Source organism: Lepus europaeus, chromosome 15, assembly GCF_033115175.1.
Source record: "Lepus europaeus isolate LE1 chromosome 15, mLepTim1.pri, whole genome shotgun sequence".
NCBI classification, from domain to species: Eukaryota; Metazoa; Chordata; class Mammalia; order Lagomorpha; family Leporidae; genus Lepus; species Lepus europaeus.
In genome coordinates this window covers 93266700-93282474 of record NC_084841.1, presented here as the reverse complement: position 1 = coordinate 93282474, position 15775 = coordinate 93266700, and the positions used below count along the sequence as shown (strand labels likewise).

The 15775-nt window shown below is 64.9% G+C and overlaps 1 protein-coding gene across 4 annotated transcripts in view; it reads right to left on the bottom strand.

Moving 5' to 3' along the window:
- LHFPL2 (LHFPL tetraspan subfamily member 2) overlaps window positions 1–15775 on the bottom strand; it is a 115705-nt gene that overhangs the window by 14043 nt on the left and 85887 nt on the right. For all 4 annotated transcript variants that reach the window (XM_062212527.1, XM_062212526.1, XM_062212528.1 and 1 more), the window contains one exon: window positions 1928–2435. In XM_062212527.1, coding sequence (XP_062068511.1) covers window positions 1928–2351 — 424 coding nt within the window. In that variant the 5' untranslated portion in view covers window positions 2352–2435. The remainder of the gene's footprint in view (window positions 1–1927; window positions 2436–15775) is intronic.

Below are 15775 nucleotides of genomic sequence, written 5' to 3'. Positions count from 1 at the left end.
GCCGTGAAGGCCAACCCTGCTTCAGGTGAACTTAACTACGGATGCTGCGAGCACGGCTTTGTTGGCTTGTCTGTTCCATAGCCTGGCTTTGGGGTTTCCATTCTTTCACACGCGATGTGTACAATCAGAGTATCAAGACATCAACAACGCGTTTTCTTGACCGACAGCGGGGGCCCGTCTGGCCTGGAGAGTTCTGTCCAGCACAGGAACACGCTCACAGTTTGCCGCGTCTCGTTCAGTCCCACCACACAAAAACCAGCCCGGCCCCAGCCTTGTCACGAAGAACCCTCTGTGGCCTGGCCAGAGCCGCCTCTGTCACTGTTCCCTTGTCAGACCGAGAGGGGACGGGGCACCAGCAGGAGCGGCGCTCACGGCTGCAGCAAGTGCTCGGCCAAGGCCAGGGCTCGGCTGACAGACAGCAGCTCAGCCACGGCCGCCGTGTCCGTGGGCGGCCCTGGGAGTGTGGCCCTCCCCCGGGACGGAGGGCCCACGCCTCTGGTTTCAGGGCTGGCCCTCGGGGCAGCGCTCCCTGGAGAGCAGGGCGGCCAGTCCGTCCAGCAGCCTCTGCCTCTGGCCAGCTGACACCTGAGTGACCCTGGAGTCTCCGAGATGCCGCGGCAGGAGCACACGAGGCAGCTGAAAGCCCTTCGAGAAAGCCCAGACTCCGGCCCCACACGGGTGACCGGGTCACCGCAGGCTCGCCCTCACCTGCAGCCCGTCACCCTGCTTAGGCCTTCTAACCCGGGAGGGCAGTAGGTAAAACTCAGAAGGGCATGCAGTGGCCCCTACACAATGCACTGAGCCGCGTGCAGAAGCCAACACCTGGCCCTGGCGGGCAACAGAGCAACGCCGGACCCGCTGGCCTCATCACAGCGCCAGGGAGCGCCTTCGTGGCACTGGCTCCGGACTGAGCACGGCCTGGAAACAGCCCACCGGGGGAGGCCGGCGGAGGCCGGCGGAGGCCAGCAGAGCCCTGCCAGCCATGGACACAGGGCCGCGGCCCAAGCTAAGCATCCCTAGAGGACGGAGCAGACGTCTCACCCGCACGGCACACTGGCCAGGCACACAGAGCCGATGTGCAGAGCCACAGGTGAGGGCAGATGAAGCCACCAGGCGCCTCTTGGGCCCAGGGGCCCTCAGCCTGGCTGTTCAGCCGCGTGTCCTGGCTCTGTCTTACTGCAGAAGCAGAAGCCCATCTGACTTCACAGAGGACACTCTGACATCGGGAGGCTTGGCTTATCTGGCGCTGTGGCCTGGAGCCGAGCACCACGGGCTGGACACCAGGCTCGGCGCCGACCCTCCCTGCACGCAGCCCCGGCAGCCGCTCACCTGTGGCCACCCCTTCTCCTGCTAAAGCTGGCGTGACTAAGGCTCCCGGTGGAAGTCAGGGTCTACCCCCCACCCCGAGACGTCGTGCGACGTGGCACTGAGCGTGTCTGCCACGCACAGTGCCGTGTGCTGGCCCAGGGCAAAAGCCAGCAAGCCCAGGGCGAGGGCTTCCTTCTGCCTCCCCGGAAGGAGCCCCTGCTTTCCATCCGTTTGCAACAAGCCCTGGGTGAGCAACGCCCAGCAGGCAGAATGTGCTTCATTTCCGATCTGCGCGCAGAGAACCCGGTGCAAACGGCAGCAGCCAGTGTACCCCAGGGCAGCGGGAGCACAGAGCCAGCGTGGGCCGATTCCTCCCCAGCCGCTCCTGTTGGCCCAGAGCTCACAGGCAGGGGCGGGGAACCGGCAGCACCGGCAGGCTGCTGCCCACTAGGGGCCTGGCACTGCCCTCCCTGGCTTGTACCCTGGGCGCACGACAGGAACCACAGCTTAACCGGGAAAGCAAAAACCAGGAGCTCCCGCAACAGGTGCCGGGAGCCCCGGTGCCCAGAGCGGAGCGGCTCCGGCCGGGAGGGAGGCGGCGGGCCGGGCCGGCACCTACCTGCGATGCCCTGCAGCAGGCCGCACACGTTGAAGATGCTCTTCTTCATGACGCTCTGCACGCACATGGAGAAGACCGACACCAGCGCCACCGCGCACAGCACGAAGATGCCGGCGGCCAGGAAGATGGCCGTGGCCTGCCAGAAGCCGCTGGCGATCTCGCCGAAGCTCTCGGCGTAGGGCCCACACAGCATGTCGCGCGGCACCTGCTGCACGCCCGGGTTGCGGATGCAGCGTGCATACAGGCCCAGCGTCGGGTGCGGGCGCTCCAGGGCGCCCGGGCCTTGTGGCTCCGCCCCGCCGCGGCTCCGCGCCTTCCCGATCAGCCAGTCGGCACTCATGAAAGCGATCAGCTCCGCGAAGGCCACCACGATGCTCAGGAGCGTCCAGAGCATGGAGCGGCAGGTGACGATGACAGGACACATGGTGGGCTCCCGGCAGGGCTCAGGGCTCCGCGGCGCTCGTCCCAAGTCGCGGCCGGGGCAGCGGGCGGCATGCACGGGCCTCACCTGCGGGGACAGAGCAGAGGGCGTGAGTGGGGGTGGGCCTGCACCAGGTGCAGGCATAGGACCACTGGCCCGGCCCCCTGCCCTGCGCAGGCGCAGGACCGGCCCGGGTCCCCAACCATAGGCCCAGGACTCCTGCTTCTCTCAGGTGCCAGACCCAGGGCAGTGAGTGTGTGCCCCGGTTGGAACTGGCCTGGGTTCTGCAAATGGCCGTCCGCTAAGGGCTGAAGGCGTTGTGAGCGCTGGCTCAGCCGTGGCACCCATGTGCTGAGACACTCCCTGGGCACTGCTTTTGCACACGGTGCTGGCTGGGGACGCAGGCCCTGCACTGTCAGGGTGCCTGTGTGTGAGCATGCATGCGGAGACAGGGCTGAGCCGGGCACTGCGGCAGGGCCAGGCGTGTGTCCACTGAGAGATTCTAGGAGCCGAGGCCACAGCATCTGACCCTGGCAGCTTCCCGCTGTAGATCAGAAGGCAAGGAAAGACGTGAGGCCACACTGGGCCGCTGGCCGGCCAGAGACCCGAGAGCAAAGGCCTCGTCCACTCAGACAGGCAGAAGGAAAGGGTGAGGGCGTGGGTCCAAGGCGCTTCCAGGAGCCCGCACCCTCCCACTCCCCCCAGCCATGCCAGCTGGAACGTGGCCAGGGCCACCTGCATAGCCAGCAGGGCTCCGGCTTTCAGGACCGTGGACGGCAGCAGAGGGTGAGCGCCCCACAACCCTGCGCACACGAGCACTTGGTAACGTTTTCCCATCTATCCATCTGCAGCACACATTTTGTTTCTGGGCCATGCGACAATGAACTTGACCCCTCAAGACCACAGCATATACCTCCTAACAGTAAGGGCATTGTCCTACATAACCACGGCAGGTTCACCCCCCCAGCAGAAGTGGCCATCTCCCCATACAGCTGAAGCTCGGTCCACACGCAGGGCTTCCCCTACTGGAGAGCATCTCTGCACCCTCAGCTGCCCCACCTGACTCCCTGACGCTGTCTTCTAGAAGGTTCTAAGCCAGGGGTCTCACAACGACAGCCTGGATGTGTCTGTGTCCTCAGGACGTCCCTTAGGCCCATTCCCTACCCTGGGTCCCAGGCAGCGACGTCAAACTGAAGGCTACTTTAGGTTCCGATCACACGTGTCCAGTGCGGATCCTCTGTGGGGACACTGTGTAAGCGCTATTGCACCGCTCTGGGAGGCATGTGGCGGGGCCACCTGCACACGTGTGTACCCATGTATGTCTCTATAGCTCCACCCTGAGCGTCAGCAGCTCTGTCTGCACTTGTGTGTAACGTGTGCGCCTCCCCACAGGGCTCCCTCAGAACTGGTGTCTGCACACGTGTGCATGGCTATGAGAGGGACCCCGCCCGCCCCACGCCCTCCACGTCAGGGCGGGCACTCAGCGCCGAGAAGGGAAGCTGACTGCATGTGTAAGGACCTCCCTTCTCCCAGCAACACGCTGGGGTGTCACTCACACATTCTGTCATCGGCGGCAGACAAAACGCGAACCTGGAAACCCGCGTGGTTAAAGAGCGGCGACGGCGCATCCCAAAGCTCCCGGCCTGCACCGGGTGTGCGGCAATACATCGCGGCGACACGTTGCTCATCATCTGGGAACCGCTCCTGACCTGCCGGAGAGCTCCAGTCTCCAAGCCACGGCAGCAGCCGTGATTCACCCCGGGCCCTGACGCCACGGCCACCACCTTCCCCGTGGCCTCGCTGGGGCCACAGAGCGCAGAGCAACCAGGAAAGGACGGGCAACGACGCAGAGCAGAGGCCCCGGCTCGCCCAGCAGCGTCACCGAGGCGACCGAACGAGCCCGTTCATGCCGCGCTGCCCCGGTGCTGGCTGTGCAGGGCCAGGGCCACTCCCTGCCACGCTCGGCTTGAAGCCACGCCTCTGCTGTGTCCACTTCCCACGCTTCCGAAAGCCACGTGCTCCGAGAAGGACCTCAACAGCCTCAGCCTTTATGTTGGGACACACAGCCGCCCAGGGGCCAAACACGCAGGGGCCGGCCCCAGCGAGCGCCTTGCAGTTTGGTTTCTGACGGAGAGCCGCCCTGACGCCCTGTGCAGCACGGCGTGATGAGGAACACACGCCCGTATGGGACAGGAGACTCACAGGTCTGTAAGCTGCGTCCACGCCCATTCACGACCACCATCCCTAAGATTTCACAGCCAGAGGGGAAGCCACCACTCTCCCTAATGAGAACGCCGAATTCAGAACCGTGCTCAGGTTTAAACTGTTTCATTCATTAACCAGAGGAATTCCCTGATGTGCGGGATTAAATTCTGACTCACCAACCGATGGGCTGAGGCACACGTTCTACAGGCATGCACGCTGGGGGAGGGAGGGAGGGGTGCTCTCGGATCCAGCTGCACCCGGAGTGGCCCTGGCTCAGGCATCCCCCGCCTGACCCCTGATGCCCTGGGGGTCCTAGTGGGCAGGAGAGGCCCTGGCTCAGGCATCCCCCGCCTGCACCCTGACTCCCCTGGGGGTCCTAGCGGGCAGGAGCGGCCCCGGCTCAGGCATCCCCCGCCTGACCCCTGATGCCCCTGGGGTCCCAGCTGTACCCAGAGCGGCCCCGGCTCAGGCATCCCCCGCCTGACCCCTGATGCCCCTGGGGTCCCAGCTGTACCCGGAGCAGCCCCGGCTCAGGCATCCCCCGCCTGACCCCTGATGCCCCTGGGGTCCCAGCTGTACCCGGAGCGGCCCTGGCTCAGGCATCCCCTGCCTGCACCCTGATTCCCCTGGGGGTCCTAGCGGGCAGGAGAGGCCATGCTATCTGCACCTCAGCCTGGATGAAGTCACTGCAGGCTTAGCGCTCAGGAGGGACCCAGAAAACCCCTTTAGGGGGCTCCTAACCCTTGACCTCAGTCATGTGACCCAGGGCGCAGGGCCTCATTGGCACAGCCCCTCCCACCAGCCGGGCATGGCGAGCAGAGACAGTCCGCTGGCCCAAGCTGTGGGGAGCTGACCTGCATCCACCCAGGGCACGTGCTCCCAAGGGGTATTTTTGTTATGGATCTAACGAGATGTCTTGTAACCAACCAAGCGATTCGGATGAGGTGTGAAGCCCCGGACTCCCAGTGAGGAGGCTGTGGGGCGGGTGCTGATTCCAGTGGCTCCTGGTTGTGTTTGCTATCATCAGTGAGACTGTGGACAAGTTGAAACTAAAGAACAAACAAAAAAACCCTCAACTAGGATAAGCAATCTGCTCGCCATGACGACCGTGATGGCACAGGCCGGGGGAGTTTCTGGGGAGACGCTCCCTTGGTGGTCAGCGGAGTCACACCACGTGACAGGAACAGCACACACAACAGCACGTGCCCAGCTCAGCCCCTGCTGGCTCCCAGGCCCGGGCCCCAATGCCCTGTCACGGAGGTGGGCGGCCATCTGTGGGCGGTGCCCTGTGCACAGGCCCAGCCACAGCCCAGGGCCGAAGACCCCAGCAGGACAAAGGCGGTGTTCCAGGTGCAGAAGCTACCTCCAGCCGCGCGACGGCCTCGCCAATCCTCCCAGCACCGAGAATCCCCATCTCGCTCACCTCACCCTTCTCGAAAGCAGAAGCAGGAAGAGCAGGGCCCGGGGCTGCGGGGGCCTGGCTGGCACTGAGCGCCATGATTCCACGGGGTGCAGAACAGGAGGGGCCCAGCTGCTCCAGCAGGGAGTGGGGCTGCGGGGGCCCGGCTGGCACCAAGCACCATGATTCCACGGGGTGCAGAACAGGAGGGGCCCAGCCGCTCCAGCAGGGCACAGGGCTGAGGACACGACAGGACGCAGAGGCGCGGCCTCCCTGGGAACCACTCCCGGCCTCGCTCTCACGACCCCCCTGCACTGTCTGGGGTATCCGTGCGCTCTGTGGGGGCCCCATAGCTGCACCCCACTCAGGGGACCCAAGTGAGGCCATGACCCCAAATGCCCCACTGCAGAGTTTCTGTGGGTGCAGCCTCAGGTGGGCCTGGGAGGACACGCGGGGGGGTGCTCCCCGGCGACCCCGGCACGCGCTGGCCTTGGCAGACAGGCACAGGCAGTTCTGTTGAGGAATTCCGCAAGCACGGTTCAAACCGTGTCGCTGAGGCTGCGTGTGTCTGCGGGGATGACCGTGTGGCAGCTGTCCTCAGCTCCTGGTGTCTCAGCCGTGGCACCTCCCACATGGGGGCGGGAACTCGCTGCTGGGAACTGGGCACGTCCAGCAGGGGTGGTCTCCCGGCGTCCACTGTGAAAGGGCTTTGGGCACGTGCGGCCGAGAACAGCTCTGCTCCGGGAGCTGTCCACCTGCAGTGGTCGAGACCCAGGGTCTGCACTCAGACCAAGTCCGGGTCCCTGCCTACAGCGGCCGGCCTCCCCATGCCTCAGTTTCCCTGGCTGAAGTGGGGACTCTGCCGCCCACTCCTGTGTGCTGATCCCGAGGTGCCACATGGTGAACCTGGCACAGGGAGCACATGGTGAGGGGCAGCAACGGTCATGGCCAGGGCTGTGGGAGACAGAACGGAGCAGGGACAGAGGTCCGGGGCTCGGGCCGCAGCCGGACCAGTGGGCTCCTGAGCACCGTGACTCCCGACAAGGAAATCACCTTGTTTTAATCCCTCTGGGATGGAGGGCCAGAACAGAAGGGAAACAACTGGATGGAAAACAGCGGGAGCGCAGGGAGCAGGATCCCGGCACAGGAGGGCGGCCACAGTCAAGGACCCATGGACTCCCAGGACGATGCCTCGGGAAAGGGGGGGGGGGGTGAGGCAGAGTCCCGAGGGACAGGTCACACGGCCCAGCTGCAAAGGAGGGGAACTGTGTGCTCGGACCACTCGCCATTGCCGAGTCCGTGGGGGTAGTGGTCGGAGCCTCCCACTGGGGCCGTCCCACGAGGGTCGCTGGCCCCTTCCTGCCTGCTCCACTAGCCTGTGCAGTGGCGGCCACCGGCGCAGAAGGCAGAGCTCAGTGCTGGGTTTGGGAGCCATCAGCGGGCCACGGGTGCCACAAGGCAATGGGCGCCCCAGCCGTGGTCCAGGAGACAGCAGGAGACCTCATCCAGCAGCTGCTGGGAACAATCACGCCAACTCTGACTTCCGGTGATGGTAACACTCAATGGTAGACATTACCACTGCCACCGGCTCTGGGGACAAGGCCTAAAGACAGGTGCAGTGGAAAGCCATCCTCGCCGGCTTGCCGCTGACCCAGGCCCAGCACTGGACGCTGTGGTGACTGCACCCTAAGAACCACTCTGTGCCATCCCCGAGGCGCCAGCGCCAGATCCCAGGCACCCGGGCGGCCTTCGCCTTCCGGGGCCATCAGGACAGAGACACTCACCACCAGGTTAGAGAAGCAACGCACTGGCCCTCGGCAGGTACCCAGCGGCAGCACACACACAGCTGACCTGAGGAAGCCCGCGAGCTGAGCTCCGAGTCCTGGGAGCCTCCTGTCTAGTGCCGCTGCACCGCGCTCGGCCGGTGCTCGGTGAGTCACTCGGGCTCTCCCATCCCGCCCGCAGCGTCAGCTCGGGGCAGGCTCCTTGGAGACGGAGAAACAAACGCACCCAGTTCCTGTGTCTGTAGCTCGGCTCTGTGTGGAAACCAGGAAGCAATCCCAAAGGCCAGGCTTTGGGGAAGCTCTACACAGAACCTGCATCTCATGCGCGCGCGCGCTCACGCACATGCGCACACATATACCTTTCCCCCCGAGAAAGGCCAAACGGGCACAGGAACGATGGCAGCTGCCCTGGGTGGCACAGGCCACCCCCACCACCTGGGGTCACTTTAATTCCAAGGGACTCAGCACCGGGCCCGCCTCCTGTCCCTCAGTCTGTGAGACCGGTCTCCAAGGGCCAGGTCCACTGCGCTTCCAGGGCAGCCACGGTGTGATTTCACCTCGGACTCCATGCGCACAGCAGCTAACGGGAAGGCTGTGCAGTGCCCAAATCCCTACTGTGCGGTTGTGACTGCCATCAAGAGACCGACCACCGCCACTCAACAGGGACAATCAGCCCCCGCTCCCGGCGCCGGCGCCACACTGACCGGGAGGCACAGCCCAGGGTCCAGCCAAGGCAGGGCACGGAAGCGCACGGAGCAGAGTGGCCCAGGCTGCTGTCTGCAGCCCCACAGGCAGCAGGGGCGCAGGGCGGCCAGGGCGCCGGGCCCCCAGCTGGGAGACTCAGGGCGGGAAGTGAGGATTCCGGAAAGTGGCCCTGACTTTGCAATGCCGGAGCATTCCAGGGAGCGCCATCCGCTGACAGGCTGAGTCAGGGGCTTGTGCAAGGCGGGGGTTTCTAACAGAGCCGGCGTGAATCACGGCTGCCCTGTGACCCAGCGGCTCTTCCACGAGCACCGCCTCCCGCCTTCAGCTCCTCACGGACAAAGTCTGCCTGCAGAGCAAGCTCCCAGAAGCCACAAGAAAGGGAAACAACTCGCTAGTGCAGGGGGCGCTGTCCTGTTCGCCTGGGGCTGAGCCGCTGTAATCAGCCCAGGGCGCTCCGGTTCACAGCTGAACAGGACGTTGCTAGAATGAAAAGTATTTTAGAAAAATGTGAGACTGAAAGCCAGGAAGCTGTTAAAAGGTAAGGAGACACTTCCGAGGCAGGTCTCTAACAAGTCAGATCACATTAGATTTAAACAGCAGACGACCAGCGACACAGTGGCAAGCAGGCTAAGCCGCCGCCTGCGACACCCGTATGAGCCCCAGTTCGAGTCCTGGCTGCCCCACTTCCGATCCAGCTCCCTGCTAATGGCCTGGGAAAGCAGGGGAGCACCACCCAAGTGCTTGGGCCCCCGCACCCATGAGGGAGACCTAGGCCTGGCCAGCCCTGACCATCATGGCCATTTGGGGAGCACCCCTGAGTCAGGATACAATGGGGAGCCCCGTGTGTCAAGCCTTAACTGCACAGATCTTAAACAACTGCGACTGTCCCATCAGGCACTAGGGTAACTTAAACCCTACGAGCAAACTGCGCTGGAAGATGGCGACAGACACGGGGGAGTGAAGCACAGTGGGCAGCAGGGCCACTGTGGGCGCAGCGGTGGGCGGGGGGCGTGGCACGCGTGGGTCGCTGGACAGAGCATCGGTCTCCCCAGTAACAGGAGCTGGCACTCAGCGAGGAGGCTGTCATGGCTGGACCCCCGGCCCCACTCCCCGGGAAGAGCACAGAGCACGGCTCCCCTTCTCCCTGCCGGCGTGGGCAAGGCCGGGAGCTGTGTGCCCAAGTCTGCACGCTCTGCTCCGGGAGGAGGAACAGAACTCGGCCAAGCCATCCCCAGCTGACCCGGTTCCCATAACCCCCAGGACCAGCCGAGCCGACGGGCTGCCCCTCCCGCGAGCCTCCAGGCCCTGCCCCGAGGTTGAGAGAGGAAGACGGGCAGTGCCAGGGGCCATCTGTGTGATACCAGGCTCAGTCTGGGCCCGAGGGCAGAGCCGAGGGAAAGCCCCGGGAGGCGGTGATGCTGGTGGGGGACGGGCCGGCTGCATGCCTGTCCCGGGGTGTGCATGGTGGGGCTCTCAGGGAGGACAGGACTGGCGTCCAGGAACCGGCTTCCCTGCCAGCTGCGCGCCTGTGTGGCAGTGAGGCCATCGCACAGGGAGCCGTGGGGTCCTCTCTGACCTCAGGGTTTCTCTTCCTGACCAAGCCTCTGGTTCTGGCAAAACAGGGCTGCACAGAGCTGTAGGGGCTACTGGCCCCTCCCACCCACGGTGTGCCCATACCTCTCTGAGCCACGGCCCCTCAGCTCTGTTCTCCCCCAGAGGGCGCCTGTGCCCGCCTGCTGGACACTTCCGGTCTCTCTCAGGGTTCCCACCTGGCAGTGGCGACGCCCGGGCTCCTCTCCTGGCAACGCCTGCGCTGCTGTGTCAGGACTCTCGGCCACAGTCGCGCGCCCAGGGCTGGGCTGCACCGGGTCAGTCTCCAACCCACCACTCTCGCATCTGCACGACCAGGCCACAGCGCACAACGAGAAGTGTGACACCGCCCCGTCAGAACCCGGACACCCTCGCCTCCTGTGAGCTCCCATCAAAGCTGAGCATGGGTGAGAGGGGGCGGGGCAGCTGAGCGGCCCTCTGGTCAAGACCCCTCCAGCGCCCCTGGAGGCCGTGGCGATGACTCAGCAGCTGGTCCCCTGCCACCCACGTGGGGGACCTGGATGGAGTTCCGCTGCCCCAGCCGCTGCAGGCACTCTGAGTGAATCAGTGGGCCAGCTCTCTCCCTCGTTCCCTGTCTCAAATGAACAATGAAAAAAAAGGCACCTGGTGGAATTTCCCATGCTGCCTGCCTCCCCTCCCTCACGGCCTGGAGTGATGACCGTCCTCGGCCCTGCACCGCCTGCTGCGGCCAGCGCAGGAGCTCAGCCCCCGCAGGCCAGGGCCTCAGCTCTGCCCTCAGGTCCTAGACGCCAGCGCCTCCTCCCCAGGACCCTGTGCACATGGACCGGACCCCAGATCCCACCCCCAGCCAGCTTCCTCCCAGGGGCCATGGCAACCCCTCTGGCCAGCTCCTGCCCCGGACCTGCAGGGCCCAGTTAGTCCAGGACGGTCAGAAGTGGGAGGCTTTCTTAGCACACACACACCCTGGTCCCTGCTACCTGATGTTTATTCATGAGGAGCGAGATCTATGCTCAGGCACTGACGGCAGGTGCATCCCCCGTTACCCAGTTAGAAAGATCTTATCGCTTCCCAGCCTCCGGTGCAGGGTGCAGGCAGGGAGCCAGAGCTCGGCACCAGGACTTCTCGGCACCCTCCCGCACTCCCTCGGCCGGCAAGGCCACACGGCACCTACAGGGGCGCCCCCATGCTGGAGACCAGCAGAAAGCAGCTCCCTCGCTCACGCTCCCTCTACCCCACCCAAGAGGAAGCCTCATTTCTGAATCCAAATTCCCCTGGAGCAGAGGGAGCTCAGGGCTGCAGCAGAGGCTCCGGCACCCTGAGACTCGTGGGCATTTTCTTCAACCCTAACTCCCGGGGGACCTGCGGAGGCCACCACGCAGCCTCTGCCCCTGCCCTGCGGCCTGAGGCTGCAGGAACACTCTCCGAGGACACCCCACTTCTGAGCCAGGCCTGTGGGGGTCCCTCAGGCTGAGGCTGCCGTGGCCGGACGGGGCGACAGCATGAGGCCCACCTCCTGCTGCCCACTCCCACCTTCCTGCTCCCAGTTTCTCCAGCTTCTCACCAGGTTCCAATCAGGGGCTCAGAGACCTCAAGTGACCTATCCAAGACTTCTAAATTAATAGCAAACATCCAAAGGTCGGACAGCTGTGAGAACCCAGGGTCCTGGCTCCCGGGGGAGACGCGCCAGGCGCCTGGGCACATGGTGCCTCAGCCGTAGCCTCTGGTCAGGCCATGGGTCCTGAGCTGACCCCAGTGTCCACTGTCCCCTCATTCCTGCTAAGTGCTATGAGATCACAGCTGTGACTACAGCTGTCCACGACACCACCACCTGCTGTGGGCTGTCTCCCTCCCACAGGGCCTTGTGTGGGCAGACAGGCACCTGCCATGTGAGTGAGCCTCTCCTGGGGTCCCGCCTCTATGAGAGCCACGTGTCCACTTATCCACACCGTGCTTCCAAAGTGGCTGTGATCTGCGACCCGGGAGGGGTGGGGACCCCACGCAGTGGCACAGCCCTGCTGGGGTGAATGACAAGGTCTCGCCCAGATTCCCGCGGGGACTCCCTCAAGACCACCGCACACAGAGCTGGGCCCCGGGAGGTGAGGAGGTGAAGGGGCAGGGGCTCCGCCACCCACCCCCCCTGCCATGTGAGGAGACCCCTACAAGGCACCTCCAGGAGGCAGACACCCTCAGCAGGCACCAGTACTGCCCCAGTGCAGGAAGAGGCGAATTTCTGTCCCACCTCCAACAGGCCACGGCAACCCTGGGCCAGCTCCCGGGCAGCTGGGAAGTCACCACCACTCTCAGCTCTGGGAGATGCGAGAACTGCACCACGCTCGGCACATGGCCACACCGTATAGTACGTCTCGCTGCCCCCACACGTGCTCCGTGCACCGCACACGCGTGTTCACCGGTCGGCTTTCCCACTGTCTTTGCCTCGCAGCCCTACCACCGCAACCCAGAGCTTCCCCCCTCCACACAGCCAGCCGGGGTGGGGAGCCAGGCCAGGGGTCCCCGACACAAGTCACCCCACGCCGGCATCTGCGGATGTGGGCGGGGGAGGGCGTGGCCCAGCTCCGCCTCCTAAAGCCACCCCCAGCTTCTACAGGAAGAAGCCTAATGAGGAAGATGCGCCAGCCTGCACGAGCCCCTATATCTGGTGCCCGACGAGGACCACACGGCTCTGCACCAGCCCCCGGTCCTGTGCCTGTCAGGGACCACACGGCTCTGCACCAGCCCCCACACCTGTGCCTGTCAGGGACCACACGGCTCTGCACCAGCCCCCGGACCTGTGCCTGTCGGGGACCACACGGCTCTGCACCAGCCCCCGGTCCTGTGCCTGTCGGGGACCACACGGCTCTGCACCAGCCCCCGCACCTGTGCCTGTCGGGGACCACACGGCTCTGCACCAGCCCCCGGTCCTGTGCCTGTCAGGGACCACACGGCTCTGCACCAGCCCCCACACCTGTGCCTGTCAGGGACCACACGGCTCTGCACCAGCCCCCGGACCTGTGCCTGTCGGGGACCACACGGCTCTGCACCAGCCCCCGGTCCTGTGCCTGTCGGGGACCACACGGCTCTGCACCAGCCCCCGGACCTGTACCTGTCAGGGACCACACGGCTCTGCACCAGCCCCCGGACCTGTGCCTGTCGGGGACCACACGGCTCTGCACCAGCCCCCGCACCTGTGCCTGTCGGGGACCACACGGCTCTGCACCAGCCCCCGCACCTGTGCCTGTCGGGGACCACACGGCTCTGCACCAGCCCCCATACCTGTACCTGTAGGGACCACACGGCTCTGCACCAGCCCCCGGACCTGTGCCTGTCAGGGACCACATGGCTCTGCACCAGCCCCCGGTCCTGTGCCTGTCGGGGACCACACGGCTCTGCACCAGCCCCCGCACCTGTGCCTGTCAGGGACCACACGGCTCTGCACCAGCCCCCACACCTGTACCTGTAGGGACCACACGGCTCTGCACCAGCCCCCGGACCTGTGCCTGTCAGGGACCACACGGCTCTGCACCAGCCCCCGGTCCTGTGCCTGTCGGGGACCACACGGCTCTGCACCAGCCCCCGGACCTGTGCCTGTCGGGGACCACACGGCTCTGCACCAGCCCCCGGACCTGTGCCTGACGAGGATCACATGGTTCTGCATGTAGCGCTCGCAGAATCCACACGGGCTGTCCGGAAGGCCTCCAGGAGTGACGGTCACGGCGTGCCACCACGTACGGTCTGTGAAGTGCACACGCCTGCTCACGCGAATGCACACAAACGCTCCCTTCTTGCTGCCCAAACAGCCCCCTGGGTTACCGGGTGCACTGACAGTGGCAGGGTGCTGATCCGTGTCTCAAACACAACACACACGAGCCATTGACATCTGCGCCGTGTGCAGAGACAGGCTGGACGCCAGCACCACCGTGAGACGGAGGCTGCCGGCTGCCTCCGGTCCCGCTGGAACTCTGGATGGTGAACGGAAGGAAACGGAACGGGGTCCCCGTCTCACTCGCTTCTTTTCCTAAACAGGTACTCGCGATGGTCCTGGGCCACGGTCTTCATTCCGCCAACGTGGCAGAGTGGCCGGCACACACGTGACCATCCACGGCGGCAGCTCCGCCTGAGCTCCTCCAGTCTGTAGCATCAGCCGCTGACATAAACAGGCCACAGGTGCTGGCCTCTGCCACACTTTATGGGGACCCGACGGCCTCAAGTCGCAGCTCTGAGTGCAGAGGGCCTGACGGCCACACCAACTGAGGGGACGCGGGGAGGGGGCAGCATATGGCATCACGGGCTAGGCTGCCCCTTGCCGTGCTGCGTCCCATGTGAGCGCCAGGTGCAGTCCCAGCTGCTCCACTTCCGATCTAGCTCCCTGCTTCAGCCTGGCCCAACCTGGGTTACTGCAGCCATCTGAGGAGTGGATCAATGGATGGGAGTTCTCTTTCTCTGCAACCCTTTCAAATATAATTAAATCTAAGAAAAAAATAACAAAGAATGGGGAGGGGGACCGAGCCTTGGGTACGAGGCGGTGAGGTGCTCTGCGAATTCCCGGCACCGGCAGCTGCCGCCTGTCCACAGGTGGCTCTGACTCACCAGGGACACTGGCCCATGGCCCACGGCCTTAGCCCTGGGGCTGGCATGGGCCATCTGCTCATCTGACAGTCAACACAGTCCCCCGGGCGGGCCCACCCTTGCTATGGCGACACCAGCATTTTCTGCCCACAGCTCGGCATTCCCACGTCCCGGGGCAGGGGACGATGCCCAGGAAGGGGTCATGGGAGCACTGGGCAGGGGGGAGGTCTCCACAAAGAAAAGAGCGGGGCCCTCACTGATCCCCATGCTGCCAGCCTCTCAGCAGGGCCAGCAGCCCGACGCCACGCCGCCTGCCACGAGCGAGCTGGGGAGGGGGACGGCAGTGGACGAGAGACAAGAGGCGCACCAGCGAGCCCACAGGTGCTAACAAGGCAGGCGCACACTGAGCAGGCCACAGGCCAGGGACGCCTGCTCCCGAGGGAACCCAAGGGAGGCTGCTGGTTCTGTGGTGGTCGGGATCCCGGGCAGACCCCCGCGGTGACCCGCAGGCTCACAGACCCAGCCTGCCTCTGGTGACCGGGCGCTAATACCCGGGGCTCTGAATGCGTCACACCCTGGCACGGACTCGAAGCTCGTGCTCGCTGGGCAGAGAACGGCAAGGGCACAGCGGCCGAGACCGCGCCTCCCACCTGCCGAGGAGCTGGGTGCGGCAGAACCCAGGAGCGCTGTGGCCGGGTCAAGCTTAGAGGGCACCTGTAAGCTTGCTTATCTGAAAGGCGGAGGGGAGAGGGGGCTTTCCACGTGCCAGCTCCCGTGTGAGTGGCAGGGGCCCAGGGACCTGAGCCGCCACTGCTGCCTCCTGGGGTCTGCATGTGCACATGTGCAGTAAGCTGAGTCGGAAGTAGAGCAGAACTTGAACGCAGGCCCTCGGATAAGTGACACAGGCGACCCGAGCAGCGTCTTACTGCTGCACCAAACACCCCCCATCTTAAAAACCTATCTCCGTGGACGCGGGAGTAGAACAACTCAAATCTGAATTACGACCAGGGTTTGACAGGGGAGCCATTAGTGTCCCAGAGTCTCCAAGCTACAGAAATCCAACAGCTCCAAGCCTCCGGGGCCCGTCTGGAACATGACTGTCGTCGGTTTCTGCCCATGCATGAGGACCCCCAACATCACGTGGGGGGCTCAGACCTGCCTTCAGGAGAGGACAAGGTGGCCCCCCCGCAGCATTCGCT